This window comes from Melozone crissalis, unplaced genomic scaffold, assembly GCF_028551555.1.
Source record: "Melozone crissalis strain CALT ecotype California unplaced genomic scaffold, PUWL_Pcris_2 ptg000088l_1, whole genome shotgun sequence".
NCBI lineage: Eukaryota > Metazoa > Chordata > Aves > Passeriformes > Passerellidae > Melozone > Melozone crissalis.
This window is the reverse complement of record NW_026535865.1, coordinates 5,054,726-5,067,350: the sequence shown is the minus strand read 5'-3', so window position 1 is coordinate 5,067,350 and position 12,625 is coordinate 5,054,726. Positions and strand designations below refer to the sequence as shown.

Sequence of the window (12,625 nt, the reverse complement as noted above, 5' to 3'; positions counted from 1 at the left end):
GCCACTTAAACTCTTGTCCAAGCTGGATCTCTAAGGCTGAGATGTCCATGATGTCTAAGAGAAGCAGGAGCACAGCCAGAGCTCCTTCCCATTCTCTGGCTGACAGCTGAGCCTTGCACTCAGCCCAAGCCCCCAAGCATGAAAAGATTTCCAACTGCTTGGCAACTTGATCTGGAGATGGAAAGGGGAAGCAGAAACACCACTAGAGAAAAGCCACTGTGGTTAATGATGTGTCACCCTGCCCTGATTAGAGTGAAGATCCACATTCCACAGCGGCTCCTGGGATGGTGGCACTGTAATGGCCACGCTCTCAGAGGTCTGTTTGTCCTGCCAGCCAAACATTCAGATTTAACACAAATGAGAAGCAAACCCCATCCCACAATCTCCTCGTCTGACATTTCACTTGTTCCCTTTAATGAGCTCATTTGTGTATCTGCCACTAACTCATAATTGATAAAAATTCAGCTCCTCACACCCCCTGTCCTCCAGCAGCATGGCTGTTATCCTGGTGGCTTCGTGGCCAGGGGGAATCTGGGTGTCTGTCTGTCCTGTCCCAGCCACACACAGAGGGTACAGTCACTAAATCCCAGCCTGGTTTGGGTTGGATTGGATCAAAGCCCACCCAGTGCCACCCCTGCCATGGCAGGGACACCTTCCCCTGTCCCAGGCTGCTCCCAGCCCAGTGTCCCAGCCTGTTTCGGGTTGGAAGGGACCTTAAACCCATCCAATTCCACCCCTGCTATGGTAGGGACACCTTCCACTGTCCCAGCCTGTTTTGGGTTGAAAGGAGCTTTAAACCCATCCAATTCCATCCCCTGCCACGGCAGGGACACCTTCCAGACTGCTCCAAGCCCTGTCCAACCAGCCCTTGGACATTCCAAAGATCCACAGCTGCTCTGGGCACCTCTGCCCACCCTCACAGGGAGAACTTCTCCCTAAATCCTCCTAAACGTGCTAGCAGGAGGTGTGTTAGCAGCTGTGATGTATCTGCAGAGCTGCTCCTCCCTGCTCACAGAGCTCTGTCAGACACCCTGCCCTGGTGCCACTGGGCACCCCAAGGACCTTGGCCGGAGTCCCACTGGTGGGGGACAGACCCTGGCGCCATCAGCAGTGTCCTGGAGCACCCCCAGTGCCCTGCTGTGTGCTGGTGCCACCCCTCTGGAGGCAGAGCTTGTTTTCTGGAAAGATGATTGTATTAAATTAAGGTCTGACCTTAGCAGCTCAAGCAGAGCTCTCCTCACTCAAATCCCACCCTCAAATCTGCCCTGACTGCCTTGCACAGACACAAGCACTGACACTGCGCTCATTAACAACCCTAATGTTGATATTCTGCACTTCTGCAGGCCTTTCTTTGCACAAGGTTTCGAAGGCCATGGAAGCAGATGGAACTGCAGAGCTGGGAAGCCCTGGCTGCCCAAGGATCTGCACTCCCTGACACACAGGCAACAGGTTTGTGCCCTGCAGACTACAGGGATGCTTCAGGGCTCCACCAGTTTACTAATTTAAAGCAGCTGTAAATGAGATTAAATCTCAGCAGGTATCTTCTATTTATCAGAGGGGTCAAGGGTTCACTCTGAGGTTAATAAATTCACTGGAATAAAAAGGCAGCACTCAGGTGGCTTCAAGGAAAACACCAGATCAAACCCAGCTGAAGAGTAAAGGCATTCTAGCAAGATGATGAATGTATTAAAAATAATCTGCCTGTGCATTACTCACACTTCAGATCATGGTCACAGAGCATAATATAATTCTAGTTTACCTCTCATTATTTATGCTGAGTGATTTTTTTTATTTGCATTTGCCTCAGCTGTTATGATAAAACAGGGAGGTCAATCTCATCTGCGTTCGTGGGATTCAACAAGCCATTCTAATTCAACAAAGCAGTTTAAGGATCTGTTTGTGACTTTGCTTCACTGAACAAGGAGGTATTTATGCAGGTGTGTAAAAGCTACATTAAACTGCAGCGATGCTGAAGCTTTTCCACCAGTGGCTCACAGAACTTTGTGTAGAATCTTTGCCAAACAGGGTAAGAGAAAAGCCAGGTGTTTCCATGCCTTGCTGTGCAGATCCAGCAGGAAGCAGAACTGATTTCTCCAGGGCCAGCAGAGATCTGGGCAGGAGCAGGTGGTTATCACTTTACTGAAGAACTTGTGAAAGGTCTAACATGAACAAATCAGCTCCAGTTGCCTCACCAAAGCCTCTGCTTTCCCTCTGCCTACAACAATGCCTTTCTTTTGCCAAAGAATCCTTCAAAATGAACCATGGACACCTTTCCTCTAGGCTGGGTCAAAGCAGTCAGCCCCAGCAGTTTGTGAAAAGGGTTATTTCTTGGGTTAGTTTTTGTCAAAAGGTAGAACTTGCAAAACTTTCATTTTTGCAGCTATCAATGGAAGTGTTTTATCAGTAGTACTCAAAAATAAGTCCACCTATGCCCTCCTTGCACACACTCTCACACAGAGAACTGGCAGATTTAACAAGTACAAAAACAGCTCCTGAAACGTGAATATTAAGAGATGTCACGTTGCCACACACACAAAAAACAGCAAACAGAAAACAAACAAGAGAGACAGATGGACAAGCAGATGGGGAAAGATGGAAAACTGACAAGAGCCACGGAGCTGGGGTACATCTGTTGGTGGAGATGGACTCCATGGGCAGAGGCACCGAGGGGTCACTCCAGAACATTCCCAAGAGCTCTCCAGGTGATGCTGGGGACATCCTGCAGGAGCTGTTCTTCACCACCAGCTCTGAGGGGCTCTGCTCACACTCACACCATCGTGCTGGACAGCCAGAGGCTGCCTGAGCCCCTGCACCAGGTGTGTGTGGCCTGAAAAGCCGTGTTGGCTACAGTGGTTCTGTGTTCCTTTGCCAGTTGTTGCCCTGAGGAGCAAACCCCCAGCCCCAGCTTCCCCTGAGTGCTGTGATCCAGGGATCTCATCTGGATGGGCTTCCCTGCTGTCATTCCCTTCACGCCAACTGGGCAGCAGAGAAGACCAGGAGGGCTCAAAGCAGAAACTCCAACCCCTTTTGGTGTAAAAACCCAAAAAACTCAAACGTCCCAATCCACAGCAGCGGGGCCTGCATCTCTCAGCCCTCCCCTCTGCTTCAGCCATGATATTTTTTGAAAAATCCTTTCCTTTAGGATTTTTCCTCCTGAGAAGCTGGGAGGCCCCAGGAACAAAATGTAAACAATGATTATCTGCTGCTCTGGAATGCAATAGGTGGATCTGTGATTGGTCTCATGTGGTTGTTTCTAATTTATGGCCAATCACAGTCCAGATGTCCAGACTGTCTCAGTCAGCCACAAACCTTTGTTATCATTCTTTTTCTATTCTTAGCCAGCCTTCTGATGAAATCCTTTCTTCTATTCTTTTAGTATAGTTTTAATATAACATATATCATAAAATAATAAATCAAGCCTTCTGAAACATCTGACGAGGAGTCAGATCCTCACCCTAACACCCCTGCCAACACCACCACAAATCCCCTCAGGTCTCTATCAGCTCTCACTCCTGCAGGGTGAGCCCTTACCTGATCTCAGCTGTTTTATCCTGCCGTTGCTGGCGCTGGGGTCCACGGGCAGGAAATCCTTGAACCAGGTGATCTCGGGGTCGGGGTTGCCGCTGGCCGCACACAGCATCGTGGCCGTCCGCGTGCGCTCCACCACCTTCAGCTGCGGCCCCATGTCGATGTTGGGGAAGCCAGGGGGTAGCTGGTCCTCTGGGGATGGAGAATAAAGGGAAGGGATTCAACAGGGTGCAGTGGAACAGCCCAAGGAAAGCAGCACTGCCCTGTGCAGTGCCTTGGAAACACTGAGTGCTCCAAGATGGAAAACGCAAGATTCACCAGCTTGTGCATTTTGGGGGATTATTTCAGTGTCCCACGGGATTCTACACTTAAGTGAAACCTTTTAAAACCCTTTGGGGAATGGCAGAATGGAATTAGAGAGCCATTAAGGTTGGAAAAGGCCTCCCAGATCCACCATGTCCTCAAGTGCCACGTCAACTCATTTTTTGAACACATCCAGGGATGGTGACTGCACCAGGCAGCCTGTTCTATGTTTATTCATATCTGTGTTCTATGTTTATTCCCTTTCTCAGTGAATAAATGTTTCCTGATACCCAACCTGAGCAATTTGGAGCAACTTGAGGCCATTTCCCCTTGTGCCTCTGATCAGCCACAGGTAACAGGAACCTTCCCCTCCAAACCTCCCAGCGCAGAACACACTGCACAAGAGAAAGAATGGAAGAACCCACGTGGAAATGCTGTCAAAGACAGTGGGACTGGCAGAGAAAGGAGAGGAAAATCTCCTCCTTCAGCTGCAGTGACCAGAGGGGACACACACACAACAGCAGCACGCCAAGTGCTGTCAGCCAGGGTGTGATTTTTGGGTTTATTAATTCTGAGTGCTGCTGCCCTCCAAGAACAGTGGCACCAGCACCCAGCAGAGAGGCTCAAGTGAGCTTCCTGCTCCTCTCAGTGCTGCTCTTGCCTTCACTAATGAGGGTGAGGAGGGCAATCCCAACAATGCTGACTAATTTGTGGTAACCCCTACAAAACCCCAGTGCTTCCCCAGCAATATCTGACCCAGCCCCTCACTCTGGGATGGGCAGAGCTGTCTCATCTCAGCAAAGTGCATTTTTTCCCCCAGAACATGTTTGTGGGAGGGAAGCCTGGCAGGAGGATGCCAGCAGCAGGGTGAGGTTTGGGAGGGATCCTCTGTCATCTCCAATGAGCTGTGTCAGGGAATCACAGCCCTGGGAGTCTGTGGCATGGAATCCATCCCAAAACAGGTGAGGGAACAGAAGGGAAATAATGCAGGGAATTAAAAAGAGGTGGGATTCTTAAAAAATGAACATCCATCACAACCAGCCCCCCGGTGACAGCAGTGGGAGCTCTCACAGTGGCACTGAGGTGGGGCTGGCCTTGGCTGGGAGCAATCCTGCCAACTGCAAACACACCCAGAGCTTCTTTCCTAGGGCTGGCACATGGTGGATCAGGAGGAATGGAGCCAAATACAAATGGCACAGCCCAGAGACAGCAGGACAAGGGAGAAACCCAGTGGTGGGTGCTTTTTCATGGAATCCCAGAGTGGTTTGGGCTGGAAGGGACCTCAGAACCCACCCAGTGCCACCCCTGCCATGGCAGGGACACCTTCACTGCGCCAGGTGCTCCCAGCCCCAATGTCCAGCCTGGCCTTGGGCATTCCAGGGCTCCTGGTGCTGCTCTGGACACCTGTGCCAGGTCCTGCCCACCCTTCTAAGGAGGAATTCCTCCCTGGTATCTAATCTAAACCATCACTCCTTCAGTTCAAAGCTGTTTTGGTGCATCTGAAGCAGCTCTAAACCAGAATTTTGTATCATAAATTGAGGCTGTTCACACACATCTCTAACCAGGGACTGTCCCAGCCCTGTGAGCTCCCTGGGCTGTGCTGGGGCCCTGCAGGACCCCCCAAACCGAGCGTTCCTGCAGCCCCCAGCCCCAGCAGGGCAGCAGGGGCTCCGGGGATTGCTGTGCCTGTGCTCAGCTCTCAGGCAGGCTTTAATGGCCTCCCTCCCTCCCTGCTCTCCCCCGGCAGCCGTGGGAGGCTGAGCAGCCAGAGCCGCATTGGCTGCAGATGACATCACTATTGATCCCTGCTCTCCTCCTGCTTTCCTCCTGCTCCCTGGTGATGCTGCTCCACCTGCTGCAGCCCCTGCCCCTCTCTGCACAGAGGGAGCAGCCTGTCCTGGTGGGGTGTGTGTGCACATGAGTGTGAGAGCGAGTGTGTGTGTGCTGGGGGAGGCCTCTACAACCGTCATTACCGAGTGCTCCTAATTAAACAAAAACGTTCATCTTGCAGCACAATGTGCAGAATTCCTCTGAGTTTAATTAAAACAACTGCGACTGGAGGCGTGATCGGATTCGAGGATCAGACGAGCAGGGGAAGCATCTCTGAACATCACAGGCTGCTCCCATTCAAGGGCTCACATTTCCTTCCTCTCAGGGAAGTGGAGCTGCTCCATCCCCTACCAGCTGGGTTCCCTGTAACAACGCAGCTACAGCCTCATTGCAATCCCCCAGGACGTGCACACACGTGCCCTGCCACCCTCCCCACCCATCCCAGCACCCCCAGAGCTGCCCCTGAATAAACAAGGAACGGTTCTGGTTGTGAGACCTCCTCCTGAAGGCAACTGCAGGAACAAAAGAGGCAGGCACAAGCTGGAGATGCTTCAAGGGCACATCTGGGCAGCTGCTGCTGCTGCTGGAGCCGTGCTGGCTCCTGCAGGCAGAGCTTTCCTGAGGTGCAGCTGCCATGGGAAGGAACAGCCCCACATATTGTTCATGCTATGGGGAGAAGCAGCACCACACCTTGTTCATGCCATGGGGAGGAGCAGCACCACACTTTGGTCATGCCATGGGGAGGAGCAGCCCCACACCCTGTTCATGGCATGGGAAGGAGCAGCACCACACCCTGTTCATGGCATGGGAAGGAGCATCTCCACACCCCACACCTTGTTCATGGAGCTGCCATGGGCAGGAGCATCCCCACACCTTGTTCATGCCATGGGGAGGAGCAGCCCCACACCTTGTTCATGGAGCAGCCCCACACCTCACACCTTGTTCATGCTATGGGAAGGAACATCCCCACACCTTTGTCCATCCCTGACTCAGACCCAGCTCTCACAGCCCCCCTGAGCTGGTGAAACACCTCAATGCCTCACTGAGCAAAGAGGGTGAGAAAGAACAGGGGAGGAGGGATGAGGAGAGGCAGGGGAAGAGAGAGAGGAGCACTTCAGCTGTCATTTACAATAAATCCCACCTGGGGACACGTTCTGTGCCTGGACCCAGCCCAGGCTGCACACACCCAGCCCCAGCCAGGGCACGGGGCTGCTCTGGCCCCCCCGTCACTCTGGGCGTAGCTAATTAGCTGTGCTGGAAATGAGGATGATTAAGGAAGATAAAGAGGGTGTTGCTGTGCTCTTTCCCCCGCAGGGTGTACACAGTTGTTTAATAATTTAGAGGAGGAGGGTGTGAGCGTGAGCAGCCGTGCCATGGAGCCGGTGCACAGAGCCATGAGGATGCTCTGAAGGGAACAGGAGGAGGGATTTTTCACTCTCCTCTGGAGATGTGGATGCTGGCTGGTCTCAACAAGTTATTCCCACCCAAGTGTCTGTCCCTGAGTCTCAGCTCTCTGCTACTGCCCAGCCGAAACCAATTTCAATGCAGGGAGGAGTCTCAGCAATGTGCTCTGTCTGTCGATTCCATTTCTTTGGAGCTGCAGGTTCCACTGTGAAGGCAGTAATAGCCTAACAATGCTATTAAAATTTGTGGGCTCCCAGGCAATAAAGGCACCCTCAGATATGTGTGTGCACCTCAAAGCAGTGCAGGCAGTGCCTGTGTTCCCTCCTCTAACGTGTCCCCAGGTACCCTCCTTCCACAGGCATCTCTGGTAAAATTACTTTGATGTTATTCAGGAGCTACAGAATTAATCTGCTGTCAATGTCACCCAATTTTCAGGTCACTACAAGGAAAGCAAAACAAGTCAAGTTTGAAGAAAGGCTGCCAGGAATTTTCCAAATGGCGAGGTAACATTTTGGAGGGGGCAGCTTCCCTTTCCCATGGGACTCTCTGCTGAGCATCCAGAGCTGCTTCTTGTTTACTTTTTGTGATTTAAAGCCAACAATTACAAAAAAAAAAAAAACCAAAAAAACAACAAACCACAAGGGATGGGGAGTCCACAACCTCTCAGTCTGTATCTATCCCAAGAGATGCAGATACTTTAAATTTATAATTATATTTAATTATAAATATTATTAATTTTAATATGTTTATATATATTATATATTATAATTATAGATAATATAGATTATATTTCTATATTTATATATAAATATATTTTTATATTAGTATATTTTTATATTTTAATTTTTTAGTTTTAAATTTATATTTATATATTATATTTATATCTATTTATATGTAATATAAATATTGATATAAATAATATAAAATACTATATATAATTTATATATAAAATATAAATATCCTTTTTGGCAGTGGGCAGCTTAGAGAATCTCCACCAACTGGGGGCTGGGGTGCCTGTGCCAACAACCTTCCTTCCTGCCTGAGTTACAACGAAAAATAACAACAGCTGGAGTCAAAACCAACTGGAAAATGCTTCCCAAATCCACTTTCTTTCCTTTTCTCCGAGCCCTGCAGCAGTCAGGTTTGCAGCAGTCTCTGCAGCCAGCTGTGGGAAGAACAGCCAGTGCCCAGAGCCCTCCCAAAGTGGGATCCCAGAGAAGCAGAGCAGGAAGGACAAGCTGGGAAGGGACTGTGTGAGCTGAGCAGTGTCCATCACAGCTCTGCTGCTCAGGGGCTCCCCAAGGTTTCCTCTCCTGCAGTTTCCTGTTTTCAAGTGAAGATTTTCAAGTGAAGGCATGTGGGTTTCCACCAGGGTCTGATCCAGGAGTAATCATAGAGGGGCTTATGCTCAATCCCTTCAGCAAGGAAGGATGGATTGCTTTCTCTTCTGAAAGAGAAAATATTTCCTGTGCTATTTGCTGTTAGGAGGCTGAGGACATGCTGCAGTGCTGGAAATGCAGGAAGGTCCCCCCAGGAATGTGTGGGATCACAGCAGCACAGGCTGCACAGCTGCCCCAGAGCCCCCCGAGCTGTTGGCAGCAGCTGGGCTCAGGTTTCCACCCTCCAGAGTGTGCCAAGGTAACAGGTTCTGCCAGTGACAGCTCCCATCCATCTGCAGGCTGTGGAGCAGCCCCCTCTCCCTGCTCAGCACCAGCTCTGCAAGCCAGAGCAGAGACACAGAGGAGGAGGCTGAGCAGGGAGAGAAAAGACAAACAGGAGAGTGGGTGAGTGCAGAAGAAGGGTGGAACAGGAGAGGAGTGGATGCCAGCATGCTCACTTTGTCATTGTGCAGATCAGTGCCTTCGGCTCGGTGCTTTTCACTTCCCCAGCACTTGAAAACGCAGATAAAGAGGAGACAAACTCTGCTGTGTGAGAGCTGAGGGGTGATGGAGGATGGAGCCATTCAAGGGGTAAAAACTCTGAATATCACTGCAGGGGCAGAACCTTCCACTGCTTGTAGCTGAATTTAAGGGGTAAAAACTCTGAATATCACTGCAGAACCTTTCCCTGCTACTGCTTGTAGCTGGATTTAAGGGGTAAAAACTCTGAATATCACTGCAGGGGCAGAACCTTCCCTTGCTGCTGCTTGTAGCTGAATTTAAGGGGTACAAGCTCTGAATATCACTGCAGGGGCCCTTCTCCCAGGCTGTCACAGCTCCAAAGGAATCCATGGGAATAAGTGTGAAGAATAAAGCTCCCACCCCCTGGGATAACCACAGTTAGACACACTCCTGTCACACTGCACCGTTCCAAGCTCCTGACAGCTCCATCCCACCACCTCCCTCCAACAGAAGGTTAAATGCCATGCCAGGCACAGGAGCTGCACACACATCTAAGGCACCTACACAAATCTGTCAGGCATGACTGGACCACGGCCCCCCACGCTCCCAGGCAGCCAAAATCCTGACAGCACCGAGCCCAGGCAGGGACATTCCCAGCTGAAAAGGGAGGCTGGGGGCTTTGCCTTGTGCCCCTCGTGTCTGGTGTGAATTCCCTGCTGCACTTTGGGGGAGTCACACACCAATTCTGCTCTGCACCGTGAAGGATGTGCTCACTGCCTGTTCAAACATAAATATCCAAAATTTATGGACATTTATGGATTTGAGCTGCTCCTGGAGGGAACACTGGAGTTTCTGACTGGCCCACGGGCAGAGCTACCCCTTGGCCCTGTGGGGCTCCTGCCTGCAGCTCCTGGGATTGTTCACTGCAGAGAGAATGGCTTTTACTGCTGCTGCTGCTCAAACACCCATGGTTTCACCCACAGCCAAGCTAAATTCCCCTTGGGAGCTCTCCAATTCCCACCAGGATCACCTGCACTACCGTGTGCTTTGAACAAAGAACATCTCTGCATGCTCCAAACCCTCACATGGGTCAGTTTTAGCATCCAGCACTTCCCACAGGGATTTTGGGGATCTCCAGGGCAATAACAGCAAACATCCAGAGGCATCCAGAGCAGCAGCATATTGTTCCCTCCCCCACACCCAGTTCAGGGAGCATATTTCAAACAGATGACACGAGGGAGGCATCCATGTAAACATCCTCTGTAACGGGGACAAGTGGGAAAAAGAACCAGAACAAAATGGAGAAGGGAATTGTTTTCTTGGAGAGTGCACAGAGCCAAGGACCTCTGGGAAGAGGGGAGAAGCCCAGAGAGGCACAACAGGAATCCTGCACAAGGAAAAACGTTTGTGCTGCCACCAAATGTGTGAAAGCCCATGCAGATCCATAATAATGACCTTAATCCCAGCCCATTAAGTGATTCCTCAGTGAGGGTTTTCCTGGAGCTGCATTTCTGTGTGTAATGGGGAGCTCCTGGTGCTGCTCCTGAATCTGGGGAGGGCATTTTTGGAGGGGAGGAAGATCATAAGAGTCATAGGATAACTCAGGGAGGAAGGAACCCTAGCACATCATCAGTCAAACCCCCTGAAGGGGGGGTTTCTATTTCTTACACAGCATTTTTATTCCTTTTGGGGGTAAGAGTAGCAAACAGATCTGATGGGTCAGACCAAACCAAACACAACAAAATCCAACAAAATCCAACAAAACCAACCAAACCCAACAAAATCCAACAAACCAAATCCAACAAACCCAACCAAACCCAAAAAAACCCAACCAAACCCAACAAACCAAATCCAACAAACCCAACTAAACGCAACAAACCCAACCCAACAAAATCCAATCAAACCCAACCAAACCCAACAAACCCAACCCAACAAACACAACCCAATCCAACAAACCCAACAAAATCCAACCAAACCCAACCCAACCCAACAAACCCAACACAACAAACTCAATGAAACCCAACAAACCCAACCCAAAAAACCCAACCAACTCAACCAAACCCAACAAACCCAACTCAACAAACCCAACCAAACCTCCAAACAAGGAGGATTTTGTACCTCAGCCATGGGTTTTTGAGAGCCCTCCCAGCCAGCTGCGGCAGGTTCTTACCTCGGAGCACGGTGAGCTTGGCGTGGACAGTGACCTCCCCATGGGGGTTCTGAGCAACACACTCATAAATGTTCTCATCCCGGGGGGTCCTCAGGGGCTGGATCCTCAGAACAGCTCCTGCACTCTCATCAAACTCAATGGTCTGGGGACAGAGAGAGACACACAGGATCAGTGTCTTGGGGTGCTGCTTCTGAGAGACACCACACGCACATCATCAGTGCCACGGCCAAACCCTGCCAGTGATCACTGACCCACCAAACCCTCAGGGTGCAGCTCAAAAGCTCTGAAAGAACAAGCCATGGTGATGGGGTGGGGTTGGGGAGTGTTCAGAGCACAACTGGGGTGAAGGAGGACGACGAGACAGACCAAAGGAAAACAAAATAAAAATGGAGCCCTGCCTCGCTCCTCCATCTGCAGGGGCAGCTGACAGCACAGAGCTCCCCTGAGCACACAGCTGCCTGGCAGGGCTGAGTCCCGCAGCAAATTCCACAGGATGACCTCCCAGTCCTTGCTCCTCTGCTCTCATTTCTATCTAAACAATGCCAATTGCTTGGGTCTGGCTGCCAACAACTGCAGTGTTTACTCCAGACTGTCCCAGGGTTGAAATGCAGAGCCACAGATGGGTATGAAAGGTACACCTACAAAGCTGAAGCACCACCAGCTTAGCTGGGGTTTCTTAGGAAAGCAGGAAGTTATATTATATCCCAGGAAGGGGAAAAACCCAACGAAACAAAATAAAAATCTTCAGTAACATAATTGAGCCAAGTTCTCTCTTGCTTTGGAACAAACCCAGCTGTTGACATGGCCAAGAGCTCGCATTTCTCTCCTCCTGCTGTTAAAACTCCTCCCCTTCCAAATTTCCCTTTATTATCAGGCCTAGGGTGGCCAGAGAGGAGCAGGGGCTGCTTTGTGTCAGTCTCTCTTCCCAGTGACAGCAGATTTCAAGGACATCTCTTACCTCAAACCTCTGAGAGTTCACTTTCTTCCCTTTCTTGTTCCAGGTGACCCTTGGCTTTGGGTCTCCAGTGGCTTGGCACACGAAGGAGGCCACCCCTCCTGACACACCAATTTGGTCCACGGGCTTCTTAATGAACACAGGGGGACCTTGGGGACAGAAAGGGAACACCATCAGTGGCAACTCACAAAGACAAACCCCAATAAACACGGTTTGTAGTTAACAGTAGTGTTGTTGCTGCTATTCTTAATGATCCCAGTTGAAATTAAACCTCTTGGCCTTTTTCAGAGCAGCCTTTACCTCCACTCTTACATATGAAGTAGCTCCAGCAGAAAATGATGAAGGGCCTGATCCTTCAAAGAGATTTCAATGCTGCAAAACCTCTTTTTACTCCTGAAAAGTGGACTTTTAAATTGTTTTGTACAGGGGAAATTGCCCTTGCAAAAGCCATCTAATGAGCATCACCAGAAGCTGGTAGAGCTGAAAACAACACTTAGAAACAGTGAATTGCACTTCCCAGCCCCTTGGAGACACCAAAACACCAAGAACAGGGGAGATTTACAGGAACAAAGCCAGGGAAGAGGAAGGGGAGAA

At 50.3% G+C, this 12,625-nt stretch overlaps 1 protein-coding gene across 7 annotated transcripts in view; it reads right to left on the bottom strand.

Annotated features, from left to right (window-relative positions):
• PTPRS (protein tyrosine phosphatase receptor type S) overlaps positions 1 to 12,625 on the bottom strand; it is a 148,367-nt gene that overhangs the window by 66,139 nt on the left and 69,603 nt on the right. For all 7 annotated transcript variants that reach the window (XM_054291111.1, XM_054291107.1, XM_054291108.1 and 4 more), the window contains exons 3-5: positions 12,035 to 12,180; positions 11,077 to 11,218; positions 3,532 to 3,720 (exon numbers count right to left, since the gene is read on the bottom strand). In XM_054291111.1, coding sequence (XP_054147086.1) covers positions 3,532 to 3,720; positions 11,077 to 11,218; positions 12,035 to 12,180 — 477 coding nt within the window. The remainder of the gene's footprint in view (positions 1 to 3,531; positions 3,721 to 11,076; positions 11,219 to 12,034; positions 12,181 to 12,625) is intronic.